This window comes from Perognathus longimembris, chromosome 11, assembly GCF_023159225.1.
Source record: "Perognathus longimembris pacificus isolate PPM17 chromosome 11, ASM2315922v1, whole genome shotgun sequence".
Taxonomy (NCBI): domain Eukaryota; kingdom Metazoa; phylum Chordata; class Mammalia; order Rodentia; family Heteromyidae; genus Perognathus; species Perognathus longimembris.
Genome location: NC_063171.1, coordinates 22,113,749 through 22,128,108, shown reverse-complemented (window position 1 = coordinate 22,128,108; position 14,360 = coordinate 22,113,749). Strand labels below are relative to the sequence as shown.

The 14,360-nt window shown below is 37.8% G+C and overlaps 1 protein-coding gene and 1 long non-coding RNA gene across 6 annotated transcripts in view; one reads left to right on the top strand and one right to left on the bottom strand.

Moving 5' to 3' along the window:
• Cep350 (centrosomal protein 350) overlaps positions 1 to 14,360 on the top strand; it is a 130,454-nt gene that overhangs the window by 60,460 nt on the left and 55,634 nt on the right. For all 5 annotated transcript variants that reach the window (XM_048357909.1, XM_048357911.1, XM_048357908.1 and 2 more), the window contains 7 exons: positions 571 to 773; positions 1,202 to 1,365; positions 5,138 to 5,248; positions 6,060 to 6,200; positions 7,219 to 7,355; positions 8,564 to 8,686; positions 10,165 to 10,334. In XM_048357909.1, the coding sequence (XP_048213866.1) occupies positions 571 to 773; positions 1,202 to 1,365; positions 5,138 to 5,248; positions 6,060 to 6,200; positions 7,219 to 7,355; positions 8,564 to 8,686; positions 10,165 to 10,334 (1,049 nt within the window). The remainder of the gene's footprint in view (positions 1 to 570; positions 774 to 1,201; positions 1,366 to 5,137; positions 5,249 to 6,059; positions 6,201 to 7,218; positions 7,356 to 8,563; positions 8,687 to 10,164; positions 10,335 to 14,360) is intronic.
• LOC125359993 lies at positions 3,541 to 4,643 on the bottom strand. Its single transcript, XR_007212634.1, has 2 exons — positions 4,380 to 4,643; positions 3,541 to 4,161 (listed from the first exon to the last, which is right to left on the bottom strand). It is a non-coding gene; the product is annotated as an uncharacterized LOC125359993 (long non-coding RNA).

Genomic DNA, 14,360 nt, shown 5'->3' with positions numbered 1-14,360 from the left:
TTTTTAATTTTTTTTAAATTTTTTATTTTTTGGCCAGTCCTGGGCCTTGGACTCAGGGCCTGAGCACTGTCCCTGGCTTCTTCCCGCTCAAGGCTAGCACTCTGCCACTTGAGCCACAGTGCCGCTTCTGGCCGTTTTCTGTATATGTGGTGCTAGGGAATCGAACCTAGGGCCTCATGTATCCGAGGCAGGCACTCTTGCCACTAGGCTATATCCCCAGCCCTCCCAGTTCCTTTTTAAAATATTTAAAATGTATTTAAAATACATTGAATGCTATCACCCATCATTCTATTTTCTGTTTTCTCCCCTTGCCCCAACTCTTAACCTTTCTCAGTGAACATTTTCAGCTTCTCTGGTATTCATTTTGTTAGACTGTTAATTGTTCAAAAGCGTTAAACCATGGAAATTCATTTGTGTATGTATATGATATACTTTAGACAGTTTAATAACGTATATATGGATATAGCCCTGTATGTGTTGCTTCAGAAAGTATGTTATTCTTATGACTCATTTAGCTGGTTCTTGAAGTCATTTCCTTTTTCTAATGTCTTTATGAAACAAAACTTCTAGTGACTCATCAGACAAGGGAAGATCTCAGAAAACTCCAACTTCACCTCTATCTCCAAGTTCTCAGAAATTGTTACAGTTTGACCTTCCAGGAACTTCATTTGAAAGATCTAAGTCCCCAGTCATAGTACCTCTAACTACAACAGGATTGAAGTCTACTGCAGCTTTCACTGATACAAACAAAACAGAGGTGGCTTCAGCACCAGGCAAGTAGATTCATGCACTTTGAGGTTTTTAAAACTGAATTCTTTTCCTGAAAGTTCCTTATCTTTCAGTTGATCCATAAGGATATGTTGTTTCAAGCAAATGTGATTGTTATTTAAGCTATTTAAAAATGTGTAGGAAATTAAATATTGAATCACATGAGTGATTAGTGGCGATTTCCCCATGTTGCCAGAATTTGTCAAAACTCACCTGAAAAATATACCTCACATATGTATTTCTAAGTGCTTATAGGTGTGTGTGTACTTACCACAAGTGCATCAGCAGACACTAAGATTTGTATTACTAAGTCACTGTCTTTGCTACAGAGGAAAGCAAAGTTGATTTTAACTCTTAAAATGAGAAATAAATTTCAGAACTCTGAAGTGTAATTTCATGTGAACTTTTCCATTTGACAATCTATACCTTCTAGGTTCTAAGCGCTTTTCTCCTGCTGGCCTCCAGCATCGTATGGCAGCAGAACTCAATTATTTGAGTGCTATTGAGGAGTCTGTACGACAGCTGTCAGATGTGGAAAGAGTTAGAGGCATTTCACTTGCTCAGCAGGAGAGTGTTTCTCTGGCTCAGATCATAAAGGTATTGGCTGGATTGTCTTCTTTATTGTTCTGTTTTTTTCCCTCTTTTCTTTGTTAATAAAAATAGTTTCAATGATAAGTTTAAAAAATGAGCTCCCAAGTAGGAAAAATGTATTTTTTTTTTTTTTTTTTTTTTGCCAGTCCTGGGCCTTGGACTCAGGGCCTGAGCACTGTCCCTGGCTTCTTTTTTGCTCAAGGCTAGTACTCTGCCACTTCTGGCCATTTTCTATATATGTGGTGCTGAGGAATCGAACCCAGGACTTCATGTATACGAGGTAAGCACTCTACCGCTAGGCCATATTCCCAGCCCCAGGAAAAATGTATTCTTGTCATATGGCACCGGGAAGAACATTTGGTAGAAGAACATTTGGTAAAAGAACAATTATGTAGTTATTCTTTCTCGGACACATTTCTGTTTGGTAATGCTTTGTTTTAATGACTATGTGAAAACTAAATTCTTAATATTTTCTGTTTTCATTGACAACCAGAGATGAGTGCAGTGGTTTTGTTTTATTCTAATTCTTTTCTTCATTCTGAGACCACGGTGTTTGATAAAGTCAGACAAATGAGGACTTTGACTTAGCAGGCAAAAGTACAGAGGTCTAAGCAGTGTTCCTTAGTGCGTATGCTGTGTTTTTGTTGTTAGGTTTATTTTTTACTGAGGTTTTAGTTATATCCAATAAGATATGCAGTTTGGGGGCCGGGAATATGGCCTAGTGGCAAGAGTGCCTGCCTCGTGTACATGAAGTCCTGGGTTTGATTCCTCAGCACCACATACATAGGAAAGGCCAGACGTGGTTCTGTGGCTCAAGTGGCAGAGTGCTAGCCTTGAGCAAAAAGAAGCCAAGGATAGTGCTCAGGCCCTGAGTCTAAGGCCCAGGACTGGCCAAAAAAAAAAAAAAAGATATGCAGTTTTGATAATTTTTTAAACCAATGTACATACATGCATTAACTACCATTTAATCATGGTATGGAACTGTTCGATTGCTCCAGAAAACTGACACATGCCCACTTGCAGTTATATTTCCTCCAGGAAATTATTATTTTGGTTTCTAGTACAATGAGTTTATTTTTGCTTATTCTAGAACTTCATATAAGTTAAAATGTAATTTGAACTCTCATGTGTAGCCTATTCTAATTAGTATAAATGCAAGATTTATCTATGTCATATTTCCCCACTCCCTGTCCCATTGGGGCTGAGCCACTTTTTACTTTAGTTATTTTTAAGGAAGGGTCTCCTGTTTTGTCCTCCTACTTCCACATAGTTGGGTCCACAGGCCTGTACCATTATGACCAAATTATTGATTAGTGGAGGTCTTGCTCAAACTTCTTGCCTCAGGCTTGTCTTAAACTGTGATCCTCCTGATCTTTGCCTTCTGAGTAGCTGGAATTACAGGCATGGATTGTGCTTGGCTCTTTTTAATTTTTTGCCTAGTAATATTCCAAGGATCAGTATGTCACAATTTGTTCATCCTATAGATATACATTTGGATTATTTTCATTTCTGAGCTAATATACACGTTTCTGCTCTGAATTTGATTTATACCTCTTTGTATACAACATCTTTCATTTTTCTTGCATAAATATCTATGATTTTAATGGTTTGTTAAGTATAAATATTTAAAGCTTTGCAAAAAAATGCCTTACTATTTTCCAAAATGTTTGTAACATACTTGTATGTAAGTATGTGAGAATTTCAGTTATATACAATTCTTACTATCAATTTAATATTATCAGTCTTTTTAAATGGTAGTCATTCTGAGTGTGAAGTAGTATTTCTTGGTTATAATTTTTATTTCTCTTAAGACTGATAAAGTTGGTCATTTTTCTGTATTTAGAGACCATTTTTTTACTTCAAGTTTATTTTGTTTTAATTACAGTCATAGGAATTCTTTTTTGTAATTTAATTTTATTGTCAAGGTGATATACAGTTACATACATAAGGTAGAATACATTTTTTTTTTTTTGGCCAGTCCTGGGCCTTGGACTCAGGGCCTGAGCACTGTCCCTGGCTTCTTCCCGCTCAAGGTTAGCACTCTGCCACTTGAGCCACAGCGCCGCTTCTGGCCGTTTTCTGTATATGTGGTGCTGGGGAATCGAACCTAGGGCCTCATGTATTCGAGGCAGGCACTCTTGCCACTAGGCTATATCCCCAGCCCCAAGAATACATTTCTTGTCATACTTGTTACCCTCTTCTTCATTTTTTCTCTTCTACCTTCCCTTTCCCCAACCCAACCCCCACCCCTCCACCACAGACATCTTTATAAATTCTGGAATCAAGTTTTCTTCATATAGGTTTTAAGTATTACATACTAGTTCTTGGCTTAGCTTTTTACTTCTTAAAACTACTTTCTAAAATACAAGTTTTAATTTGATATAATCTCGTTTTTAACTTTTTGTCTATAAATACAACATTTTTCTTTTTGGGTTTTCAGACAGGGTCTTACTATTCAGCTCAGGGTGGCATGGAATCTTTGAATATCCTTCCTCAGTCTCCTAAACCCTAGGATTACAGGTCTAGGTCACCATGCCCAGCTGAGCCTTTTGTTTTCCAAGATATCTTTGCCCACTCTAGTTATTAAAATGTTCAAGCAAAGATATTCTTATCCTTCCCAAATCTTTTGCAGTTTTTGCTTTTAAGTGTGTGATCCTATTGGGTTAACTCGGGAATTTGAAATGAACAAGGAATCAAAAATTTTATTTACCCTTTATATGGATATTCAGTTGTTTTAGCATTATTTCCTTTAAAACATTTGAATTATACTTGTATGTATCATGCTTTAAGTAATCACTTACACTTAAGTTTTTTTTTTTTTTGGGCCAGTCCTGGGCCTTGGACTCAGGGCCTGAGCACTGTCCCTGGCTTCTTCCCGCTCAAGGCTAGCACTCCGCCACTTGAGCCACAGCGCCACTTCTGGCCGTTTTCTGTATATGTGGTGCTGGGGAATCGAACCTAGGGCCTCATGTATCCGAGGCAGGCACTCTTGCCACTAGGCTATATCCCCAGCCCTACACTTAAGTTTAATATGGACTTTATTCTTTTTCAGGATGGTTTTTATTTTCACATAACTTTTAGAATTAGTTTGTCAATTTTTATCTCCCCCCCCAAAAAAAGTGAAACAAACCAAGCTTAATGGGATTTTGAGTAGAAAATGGCATTGAATCTATAGATAAGTCTGGGAAGAATTCCCATCATAACAATAGTGCATCTTTTATGAACATAATTTTTTTCTGTTTAATACTTTAATATTTTTTCCAGAAGTATGATTTTGACATAGAGGTCTGACTGATTGACTTTAAATTCTATTCCTAAATATATTTGGCTGCTTTTTTTTTTTTTTTGCCAGTCCTGGGCTTGGACTCAGGGCCTGAGCACACTATCTCTGGCTTCTTTTTGCTCAAGGCTAGCACTCTACCACTTGAGCCACAGTGCCACTTCCGGCTGAGGAATCAAACCCAGGACTTCATGTATATAAGCCGAGCATTTTACCACTAGGCCATATTCTCAGTCCCCCTTCCATCTTTTCTTTAGACTTATAAAGCTAGCATTGTGAGTCAGCTGAGTGGTTTATGTCTGAAACACCATGAATTCAGAAGGCCGAGGCAGATGGAAAGTTGTTAGTTTAAGTCTGTATTAGGCATGATAGGCAGCTCTTGTCTCAAAATAGAAAAACAAAGAAAATAAAGGAAGATAACATTAGGTTTTATGTTCACTGTGTTAAAAATCATTAAATGTGTTAGAGTTATTATTTGGCCATTTCTTTCGTTTCAAGGCTCAACAGCAGCGCCATGAAAGAGATTTGGCCCTATTGAAACTGAAGGCTGAACAAGAAGCTCTAGAGTGTCAGAGACAGTTAGAAGAAACTCGAAATAAAGCAGCTCAGGTAACTTTCTTTACAGCAGATACTAGTTGTGTGTGTGTGTGTGTGTGTGTGTGTGTCTGTGTGTCTGTGTGTGTGTGTGTGTGGGTGTGATGGGGCTTGAACTCAGAGCCACAGCTCCATTTCTAGTTTTTGAATGGCTAATTGGAAATTAGAGTCTCATGGGGATTTTTCTGCCAGGGCTGGTTTCAAACTTCAGATCTCAGCCTCCTGAATAACTAGGATTACAGGTGTGAGCCACTGGTATCCAGCGTAATTCTTTAATTTTGGTGTCGTTTTGTTTTGTTTTTCTGCCAGTCCTGGGGTTTGAACTCAGGGCCTGGGCATTGTCCCTGAGCTTCTTTTGCTCAAGACTAGCACTCTACCACTTGAGCCACAGCGCCACTTCTGGCTTTTTCTGTTTATGTGGTACTGAGGAATCGAACCCAGGGCTTCATACATGCTAGGTAAGCACCTACAACTGAGCCACATTCACTACAACATTCCTTAAGAGTAAAAAGAAAGGATATAAACAATACTTTGTATATTTACATTGGATAATTTCATATCACTTGGTTCTTCTTACAAAATTATGAAATAAGTAGTCAAGTTTTATTTCCAATTTAGAGAACTAGCAACTGAGACATATAGTAGTTAATGGTTCACAGACACATCAACTGTGAGTTACAAAGTTAAGACAAACTAGGAAATTCAGATTAATAGTCAAGTGTATTTTTCACAAGGAATCGGATGCATGAAACAAAGTTATAGATTCTGATTTGGGTAGAGGAGAAATTGAACCTAACATTGTTTTGGTTTTTAATCTTATTGATAGGTCCATGCAGAATCATTACAGCAGGTGGTTAAATCACAAAGGGAAGTGACTGAAGTCCTCCAAGAAGCAACTTGTAAAATAGCAGCTCAACAAACGGAGACTGCTCGCCTTACCACAGATGCCGCTCGCCAGATCTGTGAGGTAAGAGTCATTGAGAGCATTATGAAAATAAATTTTTTTTCAGTGTTGAAGTTTGGGCCCTAGTTCATGGTTAGTAGGAATTCTTAGAATGAAGTTATACCTCCAGTCCTAATTTTTTTTTTTTTTTTTTGCCAGTCCTGGGGCTTGGACTCAGGGCCTGTGTACTGTCCCTGGCTTCTTTGTGCTCAAGGCTAGTGCTCTACCACTTGAGCAACAGCGTCCCTTCTGTATATGCGGTGCTGAGGAATTGAACCCAAGGCTTCATGTATACGAGGCATGCACTCTACCACTAGGCCATATTCCCAGCCCTTCCAGTCCTAATTTTTGCTTCTTATTTTTGAGATTGAGTCTGGATCCTGTTTGGATATGTACCTGTTAGGCTTCATGGTAACTAGGATATCAGGCGCATACCACTGATTCCAGCTCTTTATTGAGAAGATGTCTCTCAAACTTTTTTCTGCTTGGGCTGGTCTTGAACCTCAGTCTAACAACTTCAGTCTCCCAAGTAGCTAACATTACAAGCAGGAACCACTCATACCCCATGAAGTTTTAATTTTATCTTCTTGAGTCTCCTTTCTCAAAATATGGAAACATTAAAAAAAGATTTCAAAAACACTGTTAAGTCATCAGTAGTGAACGAATATAACAAGTAGTAGTTGAAATAAATGCATAATCCATGTAGCAGTTGTAAATTATGAATAGGACAAATGTATTTCACCATTGTTTACTCAGAAGATTTAGAAAGGAAGAAGTAATTGAATTGATTACTAAAGGAAGACTTAAATTTTAGATTGCTATAGTTAAGTAAAACCTTATGAATTATGTATTTCATTCTTGATTTTTATAAGATGAACCTGTTGGGACTCACAGAGGCTAAAAATTGCCCACACCATTTCATATTAGTGGCAGAATTTGCTTGTTTTTGATCCAGTGATCTTTCAAAGATACTGTACTTCTCAGTTCTATTCTGGCATTGTCTTTTTCCATCTATTTCATTTTTATGTATTTTTTTGTTTAGATGGCAGAATTAACTCGGACTCATATCTCAGATGCCATCACTTCTTCTGGAGCTCCTCTAGTGACACTGTATGACCACCAGCAGCAGCACCTTCCAGATGTGATGAAACAGCTTAGAGCTAGGGCTGAAACAGACAGGTTAGTAGTGTTCATTCATTCAGCAAATATGTAATGAAGTATCTTTTATATCTTAGCCATTCTGGGTACTGGCAATACAATTATGGGCATATAGTTCAATAGGGAAAATAAACATTAGGCAAATATTCAGTTAAGTGAATGAAAACTTACAAACTGAAATAAGTGTTATGAAAGGAACCCATGTCTCAGAGATACATACCACTGGAATCTAAATAGCCTGTAAATGCAAGGAGGTCAGAGGAAGTAAAGCTTATAGTGAGAGTTAGTGGATGAGCAATCAGTGATGTAAGGGAGGCAAAGAGTAGGCAGATTGAAGGAACTGAAGAGGAACATGACACATTAAAAAAAAAAAGAAAGAAAGACCAGTGTGATTGGTGGGAGACAATAGAGTTTTTTTTTTTTTTTGCCAGTCCTGGGCCTTGAACTCAGGGCCTGAGCACTGTCCCTGGTTTCCTTTTGCTCAAGGCTAGCACTCTGCCACTTGAGCCACAGCGCCACTTCTGGCCGTTTTCTGTATATGTGGTGCTGGGGAATCGAACCCAGGGCCTCATGTATACGAGGCAAGCTCTCTTGCCACTAGGCCATATCCCCAGCCCCGAGACAGCAGAGTTTTGAGAATGATCTGACGTGATATATCAGTATAGGAACTTGCAGACTTTAGGATTTTGGAGTTTAATTTAGGAACAATGAAAACTCATTAAAGAAGGTTTTAGACAGAACTGGATGACAAGATCATGTTTGGGTAAGTGTACAGTTTTCAATTCATTTTTCTCTCTTGGAGTTTGAGTTTAGAGCTTAACTACCACTTGAGCCATGTCTCCAGCTTGGCTTTGTGCTGGTTATTTTGGAGATGAAGTCTTCCAGACTTTTCTCCCTGGCTGACTTTAAACCATGATCCTCCAGATTTAGCCTCCTGAGTAGCTAATATGACAGCCACTAGTGCCAGTTTGTATGTATTTCAACGTTTCTTGATCATAGATTTTTATTTATTGATTGATTTCAGGGGTGATTATTTATTTCCCTTAATAACACAAGTTATATTAGTTTTGAATGGCTTTTATTCTCAAGTGCTTTCAAATACAGTTCATAATCTAACAGTTCATGATGCATTGAAGATTTTGTCTGGTTTTATTGTTAAATTAAGTCTTTAAAACCTTTCTTGTATTGGAGACTGAAGTTTAATTGTATTTTTAAATTTTTCTTTGTAGGATAAGTCAGTCTGTTTCAGTCTCTCGGAGTAAAGAAGGAACCATTGACTCAAAGCATCAGAAATATTCCCCATCATATAGTAACTATTCTGAGTCTTCAAGATACAAGAGTAATGATCGAAGGTGAACAGTTTTTACCAATTCACTTTGCTAAACTCTGACATACAGTTTAAACACTGCTTTTCCTTGACTTCTTTTTTTTTTTAAGTGCTGGTCCTGGGGCTTGAATTCAGCATCTGGGCACTGTCTTTGAGTTTTTATGCTTATGGCTAGAAATCTATGCCTTGAGTCACAGATCCATTTCTGGATTTTTATTGGTTAATTGGAGATGATTGCCTGGGCTGGCTTTGAATCTAGATCCTCAGATATCAGCCTCCCAAGTAGCTAGGATTACAAGAGAGAGCCACCAGCACCTGGCTAGCAAGAAGATCTTTTATAGATGCTAAAGATGAACATCATATAATGTTATAGAGACAAAAATACATCTACTGAATTTTGCAGTTAGGGGTTTAGAGGAATTTTTTTTCTTGGTTGTGGGCCTTGAACTCTAGGCCTGGGCTTTGTCCTGAACTCTTCAGCTCAAGGCTACCACTCTACAACTTGAGCCAGAGTACCACTTCTGGTTTTCTGGTGGTTAATTGGAGATAAGAGTCTCACGCACTTTCCTTCCCTGGCTGGATTTGAACCATGATCCTCAGATCTCAGCCTCCTGTGTAGCTAGGATTAGAGGCATGAGCTACCAGCACAGTGGGTTTACAGTTTTTTTTGTTTGTTTGTTTGTTTTTTGGCCAGTCCAGGGACTTGGACTCAGGGCCTGAGCACTGTCCCTGGCTTCTTTTTGCTCAAGGCTAGCACTCTGCCACTTGAGTCACAGTGCCACTTCTGGCCATTTTCTATATATGTGGTGCTGGGGAATTGAACCCAGGGCCTCATGTATACGGGGCAAGCACTCTTGCCACTAGGCCATATCCCCAGCCCCATGGTTTACAGTTTTTGAAGAGCAGATTGAGTGTAACGGTTATGATGAAATCACGTTATGATAAATTAATGGTGTTAACTAAAGAAAATGGAATTATGAGTAGATGCCACCTTTCCCAGTTTGGTTTTGAATTGAAAGAGATAAAGAGGGAGGGGGCAGAATGGATAATGGTAGTCCTAAAAGTAGTTAACTGCTAAGATTATCTTGAGTGAAACTTCCTTTCTTAAACTTAGCTTCTTAAAATGGTTTATTATCAGATTTTTGTTACTTAGTTTTTTGTGTTTTATATTACATTTTTCAAATGTTGATAATAAGGTGTAGTCCTGGGCTGGGGATATAGCCTAGTGGCAAGAGTGCCTGCCTCGGATACACGAGGCCCTAGGTTCAATTCCCCAGCACCACATATACAGAAAACGGCCAGAAGCGGCGCTGTGGCTCAAGTGGCAGAGTGCTAGCCTTGAGCGGGAAGAAGCCAGGGACAGTGCTCAGGCCCTGAGTCCAAGGCCCAGGACTGGCCAAAAAAAAAAAAAAAGGTGTAGTCCTTTGGTCAGATAAGTTTATTTTGAAATTATGATCTTAATTGCTTTTCTACTTGTTTATTTCCATAATATCCATGAAATAGAAGTAGTAGCGGTAGCAGCTGTCAAGAAAGTCCTTCAGTTCCATCTTGTAAGGAAAATGACAAGAAATTTCATTGTGAAAAGATGGAGAGTTCCATTGATGAACATCTTCAGACTGCTGCAGATGATTCTTTACAAAGTGACAGTATTCCATCTCTTCCTGATGAGAAAGGTAACTTTCCTTACACATATATGTAATTACTTGTATAGAACTAAGGAATGGTGATTCTTGTTATCAGTTGGCAAATAACTTGAGACCAGACCTGATGAAGACAACATCCATGCAATGAGAAAACAAATATAGGAAAGTAATAGAGAAATGATTTGCTAAATTGTATTTCATTAATAATAGTTCTTTTAATTAAAGTACTAGTAGGAGATGAGTTTAATTATCACTAATGTGGATGGCTTATTTATGGTTGTATTTCAAGCATTTACCATAGTGCCTGGCTTCCAGTAGCAAAGAATAAATAACTATCAAGTGACTATTTAGAAATACCATGAACTATGACTTATTTATGTAACTTCTTTAAACAATGCTAAGTTATTTGGACTACTGATCACTATGGAGGAACAGGCAGGCATCAGAGTTACTTCTTTTTTTTTTGCTCAAGGTTAGCACTCTACCACTTGAGCCACAGCGCCACTTCTGGCCATTTTCTATATATGTGGTACTGGGGAATCGAACCCAGGGCTTCATGTATACGACACAAGCACTCTTGCCACTAGGCCATATTCCCAGCCCCAGAGTTACTTCTTAAAATAATTAAAATATCAGACAAATAACTGCTTTTAAAATATTGTACATTGGGCAGTAAGAGATGTTAACTTATGAGAGATTAGAAACTAATGAGCTAGATGGTACAACTGCCCCAATTTATTGCCTAGACGTTTTCTAGATTGAAGAGCATAGATCCCATGATCTCCCTGAGATAACAGAATTAAATGGCAGTGCTAGTGGTTTATGGCTAGTTACTTAGGATGCAAAGTTCTGAGACTTGAGGTTTGCCAGCCTGACACACTTAACCTCCAATTAACCACTAACACACAGGAGCTAGAGATGTGGCTCAGGTTGTAAAGCATCAGCCTTAAATGAAAAAGCCAAGAGTGTGAGGCCCTAAGTTCTTCAACATCATACCTATGTCATCAAACAGATGAGTATCAAAATCACAGCACAATCAAACTTTGTCTTTTTCCACTTAAAAATTTTAGAACAGTTGAGTGCTCAAATCATACCTGATGAATTCTGTCTGAATTAAATTTTCAAGTGTTGAGTTTTTCAAGGGTTAAATCCCCTATAATATTTACTTACTTTAGATCATTCTGAAGTGACTTCATGTTGCTTTATAGATTATAATTTACCTTTATGGGAGTATATCTTTTATCATAGTCTGAATTCATATTTCCTCGTGACAAAGACAGGCTTTTTTTTTACCTTCTGTAATTGAAAGCTCCTTTGAAGCCTACCAAGTTCTAGCTGGTTATTATCTTCTTTGTAGTTACTTTGGTCTTTTTTCCTTGAGTTAAAAAGAATTTTCAGTGTAGACAAGAAAGATGTACTAGGTAATTTCTTGTCATATCTTGCTATATGTCCAATTATGCTATGTATACTTGACATCAACTATGCAGTAGTTATTAAATTGTTATAGATACAGTAGTGAATAAAACAACAAAATTATACTGCCATAGGAAATCTGTTTTATAATAGGGTAAAAATGTTTTAACTACTTTAGAAAAGTACAAAGAGATAAATGTTATAGAGAGATATCAAGTTGAGAAAGATGCTTTATTATGCTGTTTTCATATTCGTGTTACTTCTTAAACTGCTGCCCTATTTCATAAATACAGTTGCATAATTTCTTTGCATTTAATAATTTTATTGTTGTTAAGGTGTTGTACAGAGGGTTTACCATTTTATATATATGTGTATATATATTGGACAAGGTCACCCTTTACTTTCCTTGCCCTCGGTTTCTCCCTCCCATTCCTGCCTGCAGTTTACATAGGTCATTTTCCACATAGTGTATACTGAATAGCATGATGGCATGTGTTCACCCTACCTCCTTCCCTTTCTGGTCCCCCTCCCCCTTATTCCCCTAAAAGAAACAAAACCACCACCACAACAAAGATGTCTTAATTTACCAATAACATTAAATATATCTATCATTCATTTTTGTCTATTTTTTCTCCCATGAAAGAAATTTTTGTTTTTGTTTTTTGACCAGTCCTGGGCCTTGGACTCAGGGCCTGAGCACTGTCCCTGGCTTCCTTTTGCTCAAGGCTAGCACTCTGCCACTTGAGCCACAGCGCCACTTCTGGCCGTTTTCTATATATGTGGTGCTGGGGAATCGAACCCAGGCCTCATGTATACGAGGCAAGCTCTCTTGCCACTAGGCCATATCCCCAGCCCCCCATGAAAGAAATTTTTATTTTGGAGTTTAATTTTCACAAAAATTATAGCTGTACATCTTTTAGAAATGCTTCCTATTTTATATTCCTCAATCCATGCTTGAATATATATAAATATTGCTCCAATAAATTGTCCATGCTTTAATCTGCATTTCTTTGCTCTACAAAGACTAATAAGGGAAAAATTGAGAGTGAGGAAAGGGGTGACATTGTCCAAAAGAAATGTACTCTTTAACTGACTTACGTTAACTGTAATCCCTTTGCATATCACCTTTATAATAACAATAAAAATTTAAATCAATTCCACTTTTCTATTTCTTAAAACAACTCCTTTATTATTATTGTTCTTGTTATAATTATTAAGTAGTTGTACAAAGGGCTCAATGTCATCCCTTCCTTGACTTTCCTTCAGAAAGTCTACCTTTCTAAGGAAGAAAAAAATAAGATTGTTTTGTTCAATGCTTACAATGAAGTAAAATGAGATAACTACACACATTTTCTCAAAACTCCTCTTTCTTTTGCTTTATATTAAATGTTAGCATTGATATCTATCAATAAAATTTCAGGATAAAAGTAATTTTTTACATAGCAACAACTAATCTGTATCAATAGTGGATTAGTTGCTGCCATTCATTTTTTAGCTTTGAAATAGCCTTTTTCTTAATTTTCATCTTGATTCTACTTAGTATTTTTTTTTTTTTTTTTTTGGCCAGTCCTGGGCCTTGGACTCAGGGCCTGAGCACTGTCCCTGGCTTCTTCCCCGCTCAAGGCTAGCACTCCGCCACTTGAGCCACAGCGCCGCTTCTGGCCATTTTTCTGTATATGTGGTGCTGGGGAATCGAACCTAGGGCCTCGTGTATCCGAGGCAGGCACTCTTGCCACTAGGCTATCTCCCCAGCCCAGTATTTTTTTTTAATTTTAGAAGAATTCAGGACAGAAAGGAGTTGCTGTTAAATCAAGCATTGTGTTTGGTACTTAGAAGTAGGCTACTGATTGTTTGTTCCCCTGCTTGCTGTTCCTTTACCCATCATTTTCTAGCTTCTTTTGCTTTCTCCTCTTCTGAACTAGGAAAAGTTAAAGACCTATTATCCTTTCACTAACTTTCAGCCAGTGTCCACATTTACATAAATCAGCTCAGATAATTTTACTAAATAGCTGGTCAATTCAGTTATAACATGAATTTAAAACGTGTCTTTTCTATGTGAAAATGGGGCTGGGTAAATTGAGGAAATAGGTAGTGTTGGGAGAGGTAGAGGAGAATTACAAAAGGGGTGACATTGACCAAGATTCATTGTACTCACAGACTGACTAGTTGAATTAAATTCCCTTTGTACAACTACTTAAGGATAATAAATAAATATAACAGCAACAAGACCAGGCAAGACTAGGCCTAATGGGCCTATCCTTCTAACACTCAGGCAGATAAGGCTGGAGTATCACTTGAACTTAGGAGATCTGAGATTAGCCTCAGCAACATAGACTCTCTCTCAAAGAAAAAGAAAAATTACCATAATATGCTTTACCGCACCTTACCTATTAGATTGGCTAAAACCTAAAAAAAAAAATAGACAATGACAATTGCTTATCAGGGATGCAGAGCAACAGTGGCTTGCGTATAGTGCTAGTGAGGATGCTAAGTTGTGTGGTCACTATGGAAGAGTTTTATAGTGTTGCACAAGACTTACCAGACAACCCAGCAATCACACGGCTAGGTATTTGCCAAGTGATTTTAGATTTTATGTCTACATTAAAAACTATACACTAGTGTTTATAGCACTATTATTTATAA